The sequence below is a fragment of the Xenopus tropicalis genome, chromosome 5, assembly GCF_000004195.4.
Source record: "Xenopus tropicalis strain Nigerian chromosome 5, UCB_Xtro_10.0, whole genome shotgun sequence".
Lineage (NCBI taxonomy): Eukaryota > Metazoa > Chordata > Amphibia > Anura > Pipidae > Xenopus > Xenopus tropicalis.
The window spans coordinates 22495923-22514544 of NC_030681.2; the positions used below are offsets into that span (position 1 = coordinate 22495923).

Below are 18622 nucleotides of genomic sequence, written 5' to 3' on the forward strand. Positions count from 1 at the left end.
GAAAACCTTTCTGGTTCCGAAATGTTCTATAAGTTAGAAAAAATACGAATGTATCTTATAAATGCTTAATCGGAGTTTAGTAAATGGGCCCAATAAGAGTTCAAGAACAGCTTCAGTGATGCAGGTGTGAAAGCCCTGAACACATAGGGGTAAATTTATCAAAATGTGGTGAGGGTTCGCTCATCTTATAAGGTTGCAGGTATATGATAACATTTCACCATTTGGCCATGATTAATTTATTTCCTGTTATATAGCGCCAACACATTTCCTCAGCCCTTTACAGAGATTATACATCATTCGCATCAGTTCCTGCCCCACAGGAGCTTACAATCTAAGGTCCCTATCACATTTACACACACGCACTATGCTAAATTAAGTCAGAAGCCAATAATCCTGCCTGTATGTTTTTGGAGTGTAGGAGGAAACCGGAGTACCCTGAAAAAAACCCATGCAGACACAGAACATACAAACTGCTTGTGCCCTGGCTGGAACTGAACTCTGGTCCCCAATGCTGCAAGGAACAACAATATCCAATGTTCCAACATTTCCACAAATCTAGTGCCGGGCCCTCAAGCAGGGCCAGCTCCACAGCTACTGATATGGACCAAAGCTATGATATTGCGTGGCTCATAGGAAATTAGGTATATGATGCAAAAAAGGAAATATTTATGTAAATCCTTCATGTTGTTACTGAGTGTAAAATGTTCTAACCCAACTCAAGTAATGGCGCCTGCCGTTATCATGCTTAACAATCAAGGTAACCAAGCGGTGATGGAATGTGAAGACAAAATAATATATTAGTAATTATTATCCAGTCATATTTTGCTGCCTGTTTAAGAAATGTATTAAAATCTGCAATGAAGAATCTTACACTGCTTAATTCTATATTTTCCTTCTGATTTATGGGATTATTTTCTATTTATCACTTTTTCTATTAATTGTTTTTATTACTTTTCCCTATATTAGACACCACATTCTGGAGCGAAGCAAAGGGAAAGAGGAGAGTGGCAGGGCTGAGAAGTGAGCAGGAGATGATGTAGAGGCTGGGGAGGCGGGGTAAGGGATGTAGGGGGACATGAAGAGGAGACCTGTTCCATTTTGTCTAATTCAGAGCAGAGTTTGGGTAAGAACATGTCAGGATTCACAGGTGCCCGGAGACTTTATTTTCATCACAGCAGGTGGTGGAATGCTCGCCGTGGGGCCTAAGGCCAGGGTTTGTTACGGCTAAGTAGCTAACTGGTAGTTAAGTAGGCTGTTGGCGGGCATGGGTCCAGCAAGAGTGGTGACAATTGGTTGTCTGGTTTCACTTGCCCATCAGGTAGCCCAGGAAGGTGGATAATGGTTGATTCTCTGCAAACATTCCTTGGAAACTGATAGCAATGTTGATATTAATTTATATGTATCTTAAACTGTAATTAAAGCTGTGGCTTTTTCTGTCCTGAAAAATGAATGTCCCTATTGTGCCTAGGGAGGAGGGACCATGAATGGAAGCCAGGTGCAAGGGGTGAGTTAAAAGGGGATAATGTTAAAAAGGGGCATCTTTCCCTGTGCTTGATGCTGCCCATTCCGTGCTTACAGCATTGGACTGGGGTAACTTTTAGCCCCCCCAACCTTTTCCCACCCTACGTTGCCTCCTACTCCACTCACCACATGTGGACAGGAAGTGGGTGGGCAGTTGAATGAACCTGGGGGATTTTTGCCAATATCCCAGTATCGCCCTGATTGCTCTAATTGCTTTGGTCTGTTTACAGTTGGACTGTCGTATAACAGTGTCCTGCAAGCAGTAACTTTAATTTGACAGCCATTAACATGCACTGCAGGATGCAACTTGCTCAGTAAAGGTAAGTGAATGAGAGTTTCACTCTATAAATGCAAGCAGTTGACCTAATTTGTAAGTATGTGATGTTCCCTATATTTTTATCATGCACTGCACTATATGGCGACTACTCAGTAAAATATATAATTTGTTTGTACAGGGGATTATTTCAATGCCATTCCTACCTAACCGGCACTTGAGAAATGTAACTCAGTATACATATTTTATACCTGCTAAAGTTTTTGCCAAAGGGTAGTCTCATTCCGTGATCAACAATAAAGTGCGAGCCAAATTATACTGATGTGACATCTGTCATTCCATCTGTGCTTTTCAGAAAAAAATCCTCAACCAGTCCTGAGATTATGCTGAGGTTTTGTGTATCTTGTATAATCAGGGAAAGATCATAAAGCCCAAATAAATCATGTTTTCCTTATAAAAGCAGAGCTAAAATAGTACAAGTACACATTGCTACTCCTGATACAAATCTTGTGTTCCAATTCACGTAAAGCCGGATTTAAGAAAGGACAAGAAACTCACAGACCAGGCATCTGCCGGGATATTTTCGATCAAATGAAATGAAAATCAGTCTTCCAAACTAGGTTAGTACCTAAGGGCAAGAGGGTTTGTAACTGTATGTACCAGTGGGGTTCACTAACTGTCAGATGTTTGGTTAACCCTTGAGCTCATTTATACCAGCGACTGGAATAGCTGAATCATGATTGGGTATTGAGTATCTGATACATGCCCCAGGGTTCATTGTGGCAGCATGCCATTCACCATTGTAGGCATACTCCCAATAACTATACAAAGGCTAGCAAGCAGTAATTGCCATTAATTGCCATTAAGCCTTCCATGCCAGCTCCACAGTGTGTATACATTATTTGAACTCATTTGGCAATGCCCTTTATTACATGAGTCCTTCATTCTTTGTCTACTCTTCATTGGGATACGAAAATTTCGCCATTCGCAAACGATCGTTTCAATATGAAAGTTTCGGAACTTTCAGATTGTAAGTACGAAATATTCATATTTAAACGAAAAGAATTTTTGTGACATTTGAGATCATCAGAAATGATCAGATTTCGTGATTCGGATTTGTATATTAGTGAACTGGCCCCTAAGTTAACCCATAGCAACCAATAAAATGTTTGCTTTTAGACAGGTGACTAGTAAATACTGATGATTGGTTGCTATGGGTTATTGTTCCTGGGCAAACATAGGGGCAGATTTACTAATCCACAAATCCGAATCCCCACAGGGAAAAACTTGTATTGGAAATGAAAATGTTACGACTTTTTCGTCGCCGCCGCGATTTTTCCTATTTGTCGCGATTTTTTCATCTCTGTCGCGCCTTTATCGTATTTTGCGCGACTTTATTGTATTTTGTAAAACTTTTTCTTCGCCATCGCAAATTTTTCGTATTGAGCGATAGTAAATGGCGGAAAAACCAATCCGATTTTTTCTCGACGGCGCCGAAAAACTCGCGGAGCATATATGAAAAAGTCGCGACGGCGCGAAAAAATCGCGGGACATACGGAAAAGTTGCGACGGTGAGGAAAAAGTTGCAGAAATACTGATCGTTATGAAAAACCGCGTTTGGACGCTTTCGGTCCGTTCGGGGATTAGTAAATCTGCCCCTTAGTGTCTTTTATTACATAACCCCCTGGAGTTTGCATTACTTCCAGAGTGCACTTTTAAAATATGGTTTGTATCTGATTCACTGTGTGCAAGTCTGGAGCACCTATTAAGTACACATTAGATTTATCACAAAGTCTAGGGTGGTGCTGGCTCCAGGGTCCCCCAGCATCAAGATGCATTGAATACCATATTTCAGAGGAGGGGTACATTGGCAATAACCTTGAAGTACATGACAGGTAACATAATGAATTCCACCAATAGGCATTCTCTATTGTATTCATTGTAGTGCACCCACACTTGCAGATAAGTTCAGAAATTGCCCCTCATGTTGTATAGCTGATAATAACAATAAACACACACTCCTTTTACATTTCTTTATGTTGAACAAAACCCAGTTTTAGTTTTGAATTATTCCTGATACATCATAGCGATCAAATGGAAAAGCAAAGTACAATCAAGCATGTGAAATAAGGCCATATTAGTAAAGAAATGACAATTAATAGCATGGGGATTAACCAGTGCAAAATATACAAATGTTCAGTCTGATCTATAGCAAAAAGGTCAGTCTATTTCTAGTAGAATCTTTGTGGCAAACAGTTCAAACAGTGGTACATAGCCTGTATAGTCCTATTCTAAACTACATTTAAAAGGAATAAATTGCTTCTGTATGAAGCCTAGTACAGGTATAGGACCCATTATCCAGAATGCTCGGGACCAAGGGTATTCCGGATAAGGGGTCTTTCCGTAATTTGGATCTCAACACCTTAAGTCTACTAAAAAATCAATAAAACATTAATTAAACCCAATAGGAATGTTTTGCATCCAATAAGGAGTATTTATATCTTAGTTGGGATCAATTAAATGGTACTGTTTTATTTCTACATAGAAAAAGGAAATCAGTTTTAAAATTCTGAATTATTTGATTAAAATGGAGTCTATGGGAGACAGGCTTTCCGTAATTCGGAGCTTTCTGGATAACGGGTTTCCTAGTAAGGGGTCCGATACCTGTACCTTTGTTTGTCTAACTTTATAATATCTGGTGAGAGTATAACCTATTAGTGATGAGCGAATGTTTTTGCCAGACCTGGATTCCCAGTGAAATTTCACGTCGCCATTGGCCCAACTGGCCCAAAATTTACAGGTCGCGTCAAAAAATGTGTGGTTGGGTCAAAAAAAGGCACAGATGCGGCAAAAAAGTTGCGCGCTTAAAAAGTCGTCCAGTATCTGCATTTCGCAAATTTTGCCACAGTTTTGCTATTTTTTTAATTTTATTATACCCTATAGCTGAGTTTATGATCGTTGGTTGTATAACTAGTTATTGCAAGAGTTAAACTCGCCACAGGAGATGTTCATTTTAGAATTTATTAAGAAATCCTCTTTCAAAGGCAATTACTCATGAAAGCCCCCAATCCAGAAACCTAATGCCGGATATCTTATAGTGAACTGACTTTGAACGTCATTGTGCGGCACAACTAATTCCATATTTAACATATTTAATGTTAAAAAAAAGAAAAGGGAGAAGTAACAAAATCTTATTAAATAAGGATTTCTAGAGGAGCTTTTATTTTGTGTGAAGTGAGAATATATAGAATATGCTTGTCTACATAGCTGAGCAGCCTGGGTTTGATTGATGTGCTTTTCTATTTTGCATCAGAAGCAATTCCAAGATTTTGCATGCCTTAATCATATGTCACATTCTATATCGAAAAAAAGAAAGAAGAGCGAGCTTCATCATATCTTTAGGTCTAATTGCATCTCTCAGGGTAATAGGGATAAGGCAGAAAATGACACTTATTCTAATAATTTCCTATCTCTCCTTGTCTATCTTCTGTCTATCATTGCTCCTCCTACTTCTTCATAGAGTCTAATCTAAAGTGTCCAGCTCCTCTTCCACTGCAATGAAATAGCTCAGAACAGTATACCAAAACTGCTATTAAATAAAGTGTTGTGATTGTTATGACCATGATGTCAGTGGAAGTAATGTAAAAAAAAAAAAAGGATGTAATGTTAAGTTCTGCAGAAAGGTGAGGATTGGGTGTTCATCACCCTAAATCCTGTCCTGTGTCTATAGCAAAAAAGCTAGTCTATTTCCATATTCCATGCCCTACTCATGAGAAGCCTTATTAGATTGTGATGTTTGTATAAGCTGGGGTGGGAGGACTCTAATCCAAATAAAAGCTAAGAATGTCAAGAATACCCTGGAAGGAAAAATAAATTGAAATTGAAACAGATACTGTAGCTTGTTAATTTACCTTCTTCCTTGAGTGAAATGGTCATGGTATATCTAAGTAAGGACTAGGGGAGACTGAACACCCAGGCACTTCTCTTACCTTACCTTACTATAAAATGCAATGACCACAATTCTTTTTGGATGAAAAGACCACCCCGGATTTATTACTCATTTTAAATGAAACAGTACATCAACCACGTGTTACACAGCAACAATATTATACAGAGTATTACTAAACCTTCAGCATACTATACACCAGGGGTCCCCAACCTTTCTTACTTGTGAGCCACAGTCAAATGTAAAAGACTTGGGGAGCAACACAAGCACCATAAAAGTTCATGGAGGAGCCAAATAAGGGCTGTGATTGGCTATTAGGGGCCTCTATGCACACTATCAGCTTACAGGGGGCTTTATTTGATATCAAAAACTTGCCCCCAAGTCAGGAATTCAAAAATAACTCCCTGGTTTGGGGGCACTGAGAGCAACACCCAAGGGGTTGGTGAGCAACATGTTGCCCCTGAGCCACTGGTTGGGGATCACTGCTGTACACTGTATATGTAATAAATGTAGATCCATTATGTTCATCAAAGAAAACCCACATGGGTACATAAAATTTTAGTCACTAGCCAACTAGCTTGGGTTCACTGCCCATGATGAAGCCTCGATTAATTCCTTCACCTACTATGCCACCAATATCACCATGTAATACACAACTACTCCCAATTTTATCACCACTCCAGTGAGAGCTACAACTAACTTATTACCAATACATTCTTAATCGTCATTGTTCAAATGCATTGGCATGGACTGCACTGCAAGGATTTCAAATGACGTAGAAAGAGAACTGTTTTGCAGCTGGATTTCAGCATATAAAAATTTTATATATATTCGTAGTTTTTGAAGGAACAGATTACAGTGATAGGGATATTAGGGGTTCCTGTGTTGTGTGGGGCTCTTTAACAAATTGAACTGAAGGGAACAAAAACTGAAGTTCCCTTTTAATAAAGCCCTTCCCACATACTGTTTCAAAAATAAGTTAACGGGGAATAATGTCCTTTAGTGTTTCCTTAGCAGCTGCATTTCCATCCAGGACATGTATTAGTAGCCATAATTAGTGATGGGCAAAATGTTTTGCCAGGCATGGATTCGCTGCAAATTTCTGCGTTTCGCCATTGGCAGATTGTTTCATGAAATGGATAAAAAAAATAGCTGCGTAAAAATTCGCCGCACGTCCAAAAAATGTCGCCTGCATTAAAAGAATTGTCATGGGTGTCATGTCGCGCGTCAAAAGAATAGTTGCGGGTGACAAAAGAATAGTCGCACGTCAAAAGAATTGTCGTGGATGACAAAAGAATAGTCGCACGTCAAAAGAATTGTCGTGGATGACAAAAGAATAGTCGCGCATCAAAATAATAGTTGCGGGCGACAAAAGAATAGTCGAACGTCAAAAGAATTGTCGCGGGCGAGAATTTTTTTTTTGACACGCAACATTTTCGCAAGTTTCGCAAATTTGCGAATCGAAACAGGACAGATTGCTCATCACTAGCCATAATGCCTTAATTGTGCCTTGAGCCTGTGAAATGTATGTCACTGTGTAACATCATGTAAAGTGAAAGTCTTTGCGACAAATCAGAAAATTAGGTTCCAAAACCTTCCGCAAAAGGATATTGTAAATCAGGGGAGCACCTTGGAATTATTATTAGTGATGAGTGAATCTGTCCCATTTTGCATTGCTGAAAAATTTGTGAAATGGCGAAAATTGGCAAAATGCGGGTAAAGTGCAACTTTTTTGACGCAGCTATGCCTTTTTTCACGTGCCAATGGCGAAATGCGGAATTTTGCTGCAAATCCATGCCTGTTGAAAATATTCGCTCATCACTAATTATTATGATAACGAGCTGAAACCACAGGAGATGGATTTTAAAACTTAACATTCCCTAAGGGCTGAACAAAATAATAGATTTCTAGAGCTCTTTATACCATTAACCTTAACATACTTTTAATACAGTTAATATTTGCCAATGTGCATAATTTAATTGTATTATACATTTATTAAGTACAAGAATATCACGCTTTTTTACTGAGGATTAATATAAAATGTCACATACTTTTGTAATGTTATGCCTTGTAGGGAAATAGCTCAAAGGATCTCTTAGAGCAGACAAGTCACACAGAGGAGCAGTCATATTGTAACTGATTCACAGTCATTAAAAACTGCAAAAAATCAACCCCATCCAGTCACCAGAAGAAACACAGCATCCACTAACATTATGCTCTTCATATATCTCAAGCTAATATTACTTGCTCTTTCATCTACAAGGAACCACATCCCATTTAGGAGGAAACACCCAGCTTTTAATCAAAAATAGGTCTAAATGGACTATGATGCTTCCACTCTCCCCTCAACACTCCAGCTTCCAGGGCTCTCTGTACCTCTTTAGTCTATGAAAGCTACATGAATATGGTGTTACTATTTCAAGACATTGGCTGCCATATTTATATTTATATAAAAGATTAGGTTAAAGAGACATTACTCTTTGTAATGTTTGTAATAATAATGCTTGCTAACAATAATAAACAAAAAAGTTACATTACTGTTTGTTACTACATCATCATAAACAAATAACCCTAAAAGGAGAAGGAAAGGTAAAAACTAAATAAGCTTTATCAGAAAGGTCTATGTAAATACATCCATAAGCACTCACAGAAACGCTGCACTCCTCTATCAAAAGAAACACAGGATTTCTTGTCTCCTTTTTTTGTAAACATGTTCTTTAGGTATCTGACTTCCTCTCTCAGAAAAATCCTTCTTTCCCGGGGCCAGAGTCTGCACAGTTCTCTCCTCTCTCCCTTCTCCTGCTCCCCCCTCCCATAAGAATTCATAAAACTCACTCACTCATGTGTAATCTGAGCTACCACCAGCTAGAGTTGCAGCAGGAAGGTATGAAGACCAAGCTAAAATGGCAGCTGCTGCCTTAAATGGAGGGAGCTTCTAGGGCTCTTTACTTAGGTATAGTAAAGCTTTCTGAAGTATAAATGTAGCAATATAATACAATACAATATAGCAATGATACGTAATCTGTATTGTTGGTTTGAAATGTTGCCATGCCACTGGTCCCTAAATAAGGGCCATTTCAGTTACTCATGATATCTTGATTTTGACTTAGCACTATAAATTACATATCTGATGCCTTATTTGTAGGTTCAAAGAAATCCATTATTTTCAACAGGGTTGTTTACACAGCCAGTTAAATCCACAGTGGTCTCATGGCTTGTAACCAAATGTGGCTCTGCTATGACCGCATTCATCTTTCAAGAAAATTGCATTGAACTTTGAGGGATGAAATTAAATGATGAAATAGCATTGAACTTTGAGGGACATAATGGCACAATGAACTGTAGAAAGAAGGCAAGCAAATAAACACTGGGCTATTATTACTGAACTATCTTCCCACATAGGATAACTGCCCTTTGGAAGAAGAGTTTAACTATAAGGATAACTGCTCTTTGGAAGAAGAGTTTAACTATAAGGATAACTGCTCTTTGGAAGAAGAGTTTAACTATAAGGAGAACTGCTCTTTGGAAGAAGAGTTTAACTATAAGGAGAACTGCTCTTTGGAAGAAGAGTTTAACTATAAGGATAACTGCTCATTGGAAGAAGAGTTTAACTATAAGGAGAACTGCCCTTTTGAAGAAGAGTTTAACTATAAGCATATTATTATTATTAACATTTATTTATAAAGCGCCAACATATTCCGCAGCGCTGTACAATAAGTGGGTTACATACATTGGACATACAGAGTAACATATAAAGCAACCAATAACCGATACAAGAGGTGAAGAGGGCCCTGCCCAAAAGAGCTTACAATCTACAAGCATAACTGCTCTTTGGAAGAAGTGTTTAACTCTGCAAATGAGTATCCAATTTTCTCACCTGCCCATCTCACTATGCCCAAATGTATAATTTCACAACTCCTATACTGAAAGCCAAGGCTCAACTCTCCTTTGAGTATCCCAGTCAAAGCATGTGGAATGTATTCAGTCCATAATGCTATGGTATTGCAGATCCTACTACGGTTCCATGTTTTTTCACAAGCCACCCTACAGATGACTCTGACTATTAATACATACAAAAGTTTTATTCTACCCAGTCACTTGGGCTGAGAAATTAATTACCCATGTCCTTTTTTTGCAGATATGCCTGCAGGCTAGAGCTATGAATACAAAATAGCCCTTTAGATATTTCATTTCGAGCCTCAATCTGTAACTTTCAAATTTTATATTACATATATTTCTAAAGAATCACTTTACATGGCAGTATGTGCCTTTTCCTGTCTCTTCAAAGTCATCCATTGTGTGAATATATGTAAGACAGTGTTTCCTAGCAATGCCAATGTGCTGGGACATAACAAACTTCCTTATTCCTCATAGGAAGTGGATGTATTCTGATGAAATGGTCAATGGAATATGCTGCAGTGAATTACATTTAGTATTAAATAGTCATTGCTGAATGACTGGGCAGTTTATTAAGATATTTTAGAACCTTATTAGGCAGGGCAATACTGTAGCATGGCTGAGGGATTATGTTTGTGGAACCTGATTTAATGTAATGTTTAAAAAGTCATGTCCTTCAAGGTGGAGCTGACAATGCTAAAGCCTTGTGGGTATGCATTTCTTTGAAAGTTTTAAAAGCGGAAAAAGACCTCCAAATAAAGGCAAGCAGAAGCCCGGCTACTATTACATATGGAAATTATGAAGGCCAGTATGAGTTGAGATAATCCGTTAATTTATACTTGCTCCAGAGAGAGCCAATGTTGCTCCATGCCAGTGTAATTGGTTATAAGAAGATACACATCTACCGTGGTAACGACATCCCAATCACAATTCTGAATCAAGAACTCATAGAAAGAAACTACATGAGTGACTGTATAACCAGAGAATATGTAAGCAAGAGCTCTCAAACAGGTTAACAGAAGAGGTTAGAGTAACTGGCAAATAATGATTAGTTCCCAGACTATAGGATTAACTACCCGGTTGTGCCTGTGGCTAATGGATATGGATGATGACCCAAAGTCTAATTAGGAAGAGCTTTGAGGTAAATGCTTAGTTGCTGGCATGAACCAGGTTGGGGTACAATTTGGGGTTAAAAGTTATCTGCTCCCTTTGATATCCCAGGAGCTATAATAGGCAGACTAATAGATGAATGTTTTTCTATATGTAATGTTTTTCTTGCATGTAAATTCACCAAATGTTGGACTGCAAAATGGGTTTTTAAACCCAAAAAGTCTTCTAGAATCCTCAGGTTGATTCATTCAAACAATCATTAATGCAAATGAATTAGCCTTCACCCCATAAAATATGGGCCAGGTAAAAGGGAGGTGGATCCCTCCAACACACCCCCTTGCACAAAGCAACTAAATGGAGGTCCTTGTGACTACTGACATACTGGATAACCCCCTACGGCTACAGGTGTTGACAATTGTGATTCATGCTGACCTCCTCATCTTACCACTTAAGGCTGATGCCACACGTGGCGTTTTTACACTGTGTATTTTCTCATCCTAAAAACGCCGCACAAGCCACACAGCCCCTGACTATGGCGTTTTTCAGCCTAGTACTGGTGACGTAGCAAATCCCGTTTCCCATGGTGCTAATAGAGCGAAATAGTAAAAAACGCTGTGTATTTCCGCTAGGTCTGGCAGCTGCCTTTGTGTATACATAGGAATAGGTTGCTGTGCAAATAACAGCGTATTTCGGCAAACACTTGAAAAATCCGTGTTAAGGCGTTTTCTAGCGTATTTACGCATTGTGTGGTTTCCTTCGAGTCTTTTCAAATTATTTCTATGGATGATTATATCGTGCGTTTTTCAGCCGCCGAGAGAATTAGAAAATATGCAGTGTAAAAATGCCACGTGTGGCATCAGCCTAAGATGGTGGGAAGGGAAGGTGGTTATCTGGGAGTTCCCTCCACTTGTTAATGTCTAATGTTGGGGTACCCTGTCTTTTTATTTTTTTATTCTGATAGGACATTGGAGGTTTTCTTTCAATCTTACTATCAGCTTTAGTGGTCTCTCATTAAAATCCATTCTATATACTGTTACAAATATTTAGCATTCTACTGTAGAAACTTTTAGAACATAATTTTGTTGACATACCGAATCTGTGCATAAAAAAACATAGCTATGTTATTCTTCCCATTATTTCTAAATATTAGTTGGCAAGATTTTTATTTTGTATGATTTTCTTAAGAAACACTTTTCTTTTTTGCCATTTACGCAAATCATACCGAAAAGCAAGTAAAACATTATAAACTCTTATGCGTAATTTATTACCATTTACTTCTGGAGTTTGTATTAAATGATATCAAGAGCGAGAGAGATCTTGCTCATATTTTTCTGACATTAGTTGTTTATTTTTTTTTTTCTTTGTGCATTAAAAGCTTGCACAAAAAAAACCCCACACACAGAAAAAAATGCAATCAGTGCCAGAATCCAAGAACAAGATTAGGGTCCCGAGCGTCAGGTAGTAATAAATAAGACCCACAGTGTATCCTTGCTGAACTCACACACTCACAACAACCATTTTGGCTCACACAACCATTTTCTCCGTTCCTATTGTGCAACAGTCCACCTATTACTTCCATTACATTGGTTTCCTAAGATGAAGGCAAGAGATGTACTGCAGATCTCTGAGCCTTTCATTGGATGTAACAGGGAGGAAAAGAAAAGACGAAGCAGAATTTAGTTTTAGAAATTGCTCTGTCAAATACATTATTGAGATGCATGTATCCTGCTTATTTGCAAATCAGCATATGCTGCAATATGTGAGCTGCTTTTGCCTTGCTTGTTTATTTTCACTCAGACCATATGTAGTAGCTGTATTTTGCCACAGGGTGGTACACATTGCATGCTTAAATGAATGGTTGTGTAATTTATCTGACAGTTTGGTTAAGTCCACGGCCGGTTCCAGTCCACCAGCGACGGAACAATCTGGAGACATCAATATCAGCAACCAACAGCCAGAAGAGTATGATCATATTACATGTTACATATACACATATTCTGTTTTTTTAAGGGGACAACTGCAAGAAAAGTATCTGCATTATATCACCGTTGCTCAATTACATTTACAAGAAAAGGCATAATCCTTAGCTAATTGTTAGAAGTATGGCAGGCATGGCCCTAATGAACTTGACTTTAATGAATACTGTTTGGTTTTTCCCCCTGGAGATACTCAACATAAGTTTTCATGGTGTAAGAATTGAAGAATCTTGATCAACTGATAAACAAAACATATTCTATTACAACCATGGCTCGTATATTTAATTCGATTTGAGTTTAACTTAAATGCCCTATTTTTAACTAATAACATTTACTTTGGTGACATTCAGTGGTGTAACTATTCTGCACCAGAACCCCCCCAACAAAAAAATCTTCAGAGGGGCACAGTGCAGAGTAGCAAACTCACATGGCTCCCGGACCTCCACCCTGATGCCCCCCCCCCTATTTATCCTGCTCACATGTAAATCCCCACTCACTCTCCTTTTTACTGTATATGCAGCAATGGAGGAAGCAGACTTCCACTATTGTTATGCCACTGGAGGCATTTGATAACTAGATGTTTCTGGGCCCCACAGCAAATTCAATTTAGGGCCCCAAAACATTGATAAATGACCTAATCTACCAAGATATATTGAAATTGCTCATTAATCATGGCCTTGCTGGACCCCCTACTCTCCTGGGCCCCCACAGGCTCTGCTCCCTCTGTAGTTACAACACTAATTTCATTTACAATACATTTGCAGAAATAGTTGCCTACTTGTTATCAGGCAATTTTTGTTTTATTACTGGTTGTAAATAGTAATGTGAGGCCCATTTGCCATTTAAGATAAGTGGTAACATAAACGCCATTTATTTAGATGGAAAATGGTTGAAAAAAAGCTGGCCATACATGCACATACATACATGCAAGTGGGATTCTTTGGTCGGTCAGGTTTAAAAATGTCATCTTCCCTTCCTGTTGTTCTGATAATTCAGGCTTCTGGAAATATAGAAAGGATGCCTTCCTAATGCCGCAACCCTTTAATACAGTTCCTCATGTTATGGTGACCCCCAACCATACAATTATTCTAAAGACCATTGGAAATGTGTGTTTTCTGATGGTCTTAGGCGACCCCTGTGAAAGGGTCATTTGACCCCTAAAGGGGTCCCGACCCCCAGGTTGAGAAGCGCTGGCCTAAGGGATAGTTGGTCAGATGCCATACAGGATCTTCCAATGTTTAGCTGTCTTAAAGCTACCAGTTTTAAGAAATTGCAGGTCACTAGCTTTTAAATTTTGTTTTCCCTAACCAGGTTTGACTGTATCACCAAACTAAAGTGGTTCTTTAATTCAAGGTCTGGTCATTCTTTAGTGATTTAACTGTTGCAACAAGGTTCTTGGTGCTTGAATTTAATGAAGCTTTTCTTCAAAAATATCTGTAGAAGTCACATGTTGCCAAGATGCATAAATGTTGGCTTGAAAAGCCAATAAAAAAAAATCCAATTTTGACTGATTTTCCATTTTACCAGGGCTTTTTTTTTGAGCTATAGTACCATGCTTGAAGTCTTCCTGATGAGTTTAATGGAACAGGGTAGAAGTTATATATTCCAACGCTGCATAAATATCGAAATGTGAAGCCAAGAAATGGAAACTGGGAAAATTTCTAGTTGGCGCAGGGTCTTAATTTGTCATGTATAGTATAGTACAGTATATACATGGCAGACTTCCTAATGAGTTTGTTCCTTGGATCAGCGTTTATTCTTTAATCAACTTGAAAAATACTCCGTTTTCCTAAAAGTTGTTATTCAGATATTTAAGCAACATTCTAGCTCCATATTAAGAACAACTGATGCAAAAAAGAAATGACTTACCTCTCTCACAAGAGCGACCCAGGTATCCTGTTCCAGAACAATCACAGACATAGCGATTCCACCCATCTCTGCATACGCCGTTGTTTTTGCATGGATTGTTAATACAGGGTTTTGTTGTTTCTCTTGAACATGAAGGTTTGACACCGGCCGTGCTTTGTTGTTCAGCCATCTGGCGAATATCTTTACTCTGACCATCAATGAATAAGTCTCTGATGCAACCAACATATCCATAATTTAGAAGAGCGGTCCAAACTTCCGTTGGGAAAATCAGACCAGCTTTATTTTCAGGTAATCCTCCCAAATATAAGTCATCATCAAGGTCTAGAATTTCACTTTCACCAGGGGCTGTATAGGGTGTGCGTAAAGTATTGACAGAAATGGTACCTAAACAATAACAAAAAAAAGGTATGTGTTATTATACAGTTTTTCCTTAAACATATCCCCATATTCTATGTAGCTGGTATAATATACCACTACTAATACTGTATCATGCATAAATCAAGTTAGGACAAACCTGCAACATTATGTAAGTATCCAAGCTGAAATTATTCATTAATATATAGATTTATACCTTGTATGTGGTAAGTAGTGAATACTCTCTATGTATTTGCCTTTAATAGATAGATAAGTTTATTCTCTGCATTTTTGCATTTACAGTGGGAGCTTCCATATTATATTATACATATTTTCTATTATCTAACTACCCTTTCTATACATTTCCTCTCTAGTCCCCAAGTACAATCCTGCTGTACCCTTTGCATCCATATCTTTCCCCCCTCACCACTTCTTCTCCCTCACTCCTCCATGACCATTCCTATGCTTTATCCATTCTCTGGTAGTACTTTTGTTGTACCCTCAGGCATTCCCATTGGCTTCAGTTCTTCTACACATTCACTGAAGCCTCACCTTCTCCACCTACCCAAACCCTGCAAACACTAGCCACCTAATGCCTAAGCACTTTTTCCACATACACCGTAACAATAAACTTTTACCGGTAAGATCCAAATACATGGGGTCATATCTTTCCCCCCACTTTTTCCTCGCACTTTTCATTTTATGATGTAAGTTTTTCAGAGCGAAACCCTCAACCCTATGGTTTCTCCAAGCTTTGCAATTATAGCAGAATTTATATCTGGGTTACTAAGTAACTGCATTTACCATGCTGGAGTAGAAATATTAGCATTTTGTACAGAGCTGCTGGAGACAATGATACTACATAAATAGATATAACATTTACAGCCAATTAGTACATATTATAATTGAACATAGAGTATCTGATCTGTAGGCCGCTGCCTTTACTATAACCTTGACAGATGAGGGATTTGCCATATCTCTACACTCTATATTGCCCTTACAAAAGAAGGCACACATACAGATCCATAAATGAGTCACTATTTATATGAAGAATTCTTTAGGGGATAGATTTAAATAACTTTTACATGTTTACAATGCTGCCGCGTTCTCATAAAGCTGCTACGTTAATGTGCCAGGTCACTTCTCTGGACGGAGAATTGTGCCTGTCTAATACAGCTCTTTCTATCCGTTCCTGCATAGCTGGCAATACTGTACAGCAAGCCTAGCCAAACAAACCTCCCACCGGTATGGTTAATGAGCTTCTTCAGTGATTCATTATCTCAGCAATTCTATTTCCTTAAACCTGCTTTAAAATAACAAAGACGTGCATCTCGCCATGATCTTCCAGGCCATTCAGCATCGTTTCAGCCGTCCAGCTAACAAAATTGCCTATCATTTTCATTTGGTTATTAACTGCATTTCTCTCCTGAAACAAATCCCAGCAAGTTAAAAAACACTTGCACATTAACAATTCAAACTCACCCCGTGACTATTTAATTAGCGGCACTAATTCCTCCTTTTTTTTCTATTTTTCCAATCCCTCAACCGCTGAAAAACATCAGCCATTTTCATCCAAAAAAAAAATCTGAATAAATTGCTGCAATTGGGCTCAACAGTACATTTAAAGTAAATTACTGTTACTTGATTGACAGTAAATGTATCATGGGAAATTGTTTTAATGCTTAAAAAGTAAGCACTGCTAAAAAAAAACCCCCATAAGCCTCTAAAAATGCACCAGCTTCTTGTTTTAGTGATTACGATATTTTGTAGGCTGTTAAGCACCATTAGACTAGAATGTGTAAAATTTGAAAAGCAATTATTATATCGTTTTTGTGGCTTTGGTAAAGTAGGCAATATTTTTTATAATCAAATTTCTCAATTATGTAAATCTAGAAAATAATGAATAGGTTGGAGAGACAAAAACTGTCTTCAAGCTGCAAACTACAAATCTTCCTTATTAAAAAGAATGTTAAATTAGGTTTGTTTTTATCTCACAAATAGGCAAAAATAGCTAATATATCTGCAAGTGCCGCCAATTTGTGTCTTATCAGAAAAACGGAAATATCGGGAATCTGACCCGTCTGGCACTTTCTGGTTGTACTGTTAGAACATGTGACCCACGTTATTTCATCTGACAAACGTGCAGTTATTACAAAACAAATTTCAGTACAGGCAGAGGACCCGTTATCCACAATGCACGGGACCTGGGGCTTTCCGGATAAGGGATCTTTCCGTAATTTGGATGTCCATGCCTTATGTCTACTAAAAAATCATTTAAACATCATTTAAACCCAATAGTTGGGATCAAGTACAGGTACTGCTTTAATATTACAGAGAAAAGGGAATCCTTTAACCATTAAATAAACCCAATAGGGCTGTTCTGCCCCAATAAGGGGTAATTATATCTTAGTTGGGATCAAGTACAGGTACTGTTTTATTATTACAGAGAAAAGGGAATCATTTAACCATGAAATAAACCCAATAGGGCTGTTCTGCCCCCAATAAGGGGTAATTATATCTTAGTTGCGATCAAGTACAGGTACTGTTTTATTATTACAGAGAAAAGGGAATCATTTAACCATTAAATAAACCCAATAGGGCTGTTCTGCCCCCAATAAGGGGTAATTATATCTTAGTTGGGATCAAGTACAGGTACTGTTTTATTATTACAGAGAAAAGGGAATCATTTAACCATTAAATAAACCCAATAGGGCTGTTCTGCCCCCAATAAGGGGTAATTATATCTTAGTTGGGATCAAGTACAGGTACTGTTTTATTATTACAGACAAAAGGGAATCATTTAACCATTAAATAAACCCAATAGGGCTGTTCTGCCCCAATAAGGGGTAATTATATCTTAGTTGGGATCAAGTACAGGTACTGTTTTATTATTACAGAGAAAAAGGAAACCATTTTTAAAAATTAGAATTATTTCCTTATAATGGAGTCTATGGGAGATGGCCTTTCCTTTATTCAGAACTTTCTGGATAACGGGTTTCCGGATAAGGGATCCCATACTTGTATTTAACTTTTCTGCATGGAAAAAATAATGTGGTCTTTGTTTTACTTTAGCAACAATGTCATTTTCATGTTTGTTAGCTTGCCTTATTGCTTTATTGCATTCTTTATTGACCCCCTTGTACCTAATAAACATTCAGCTGACCCAGCTTTTTTGAATCCCTGAAATTAAATTTCATTGCTAACCTTTCTGTTAAATCATAATGATTTTGCTTTACTTGTAATTCCTTGCTTACACAGGCAATGTACTGACTGATTTGTTAAGTAGCATTTTAAAGATACTGCTTTTGCCCAGGGCCAGGCTAGGGGTAGGCAAATGGGGCACATGCCTAGTGCTAGGTCCCAAAGTATGGACCTCTTTGCAGATCCGGCACTGTGAGCATGTGCAGTAAGTAGAGGTACCAAGCAAGAGGATTGTGGGTTGGAGAAAGGGATCAAGCAAAGGCAGGTAGTGTGGCATGCAGTGTGTGAGCAGATTAGGTGAGTGGTGGAGAAGTGAATGTGGCGGTGTGAATGACAGTGGTTGTGTGCCTTGGGGCCCTTACACCATGGCCCTTGCCTTTAATGCTCTGTGAAAATTCTTTCCCTGTTATTTAGTTTCAGAGGCACCCTGTGTTGGGCTGTGGGGTCATCGGCCCACTGAGTACCCGAGTCAAT

At 38.4% G+C, this 18622-nt stretch overlaps 1 protein-coding gene across 21 annotated transcripts in view; it reads right to left on the reverse strand.

Moving 5' to 3' along the window:
* Positions 1 to 18622, reverse strand: part of nrxn1 (neurexin 1) — a 919306-nt gene that overhangs the window by 505559 nt on the left and 395125 nt on the right. For all 21 annotated transcript variants that reach the window (XM_031902195.1, XM_031902194.1, XM_031902198.1 and 18 more), the window contains one exon: positions 14594 to 14977. In XM_031902195.1, the coding sequence (XP_031758055.1) occupies positions 14594 to 14977 (384 nt within the window). The remainder of the gene's footprint in view (positions 1 to 14593; positions 14978 to 18622) is intronic.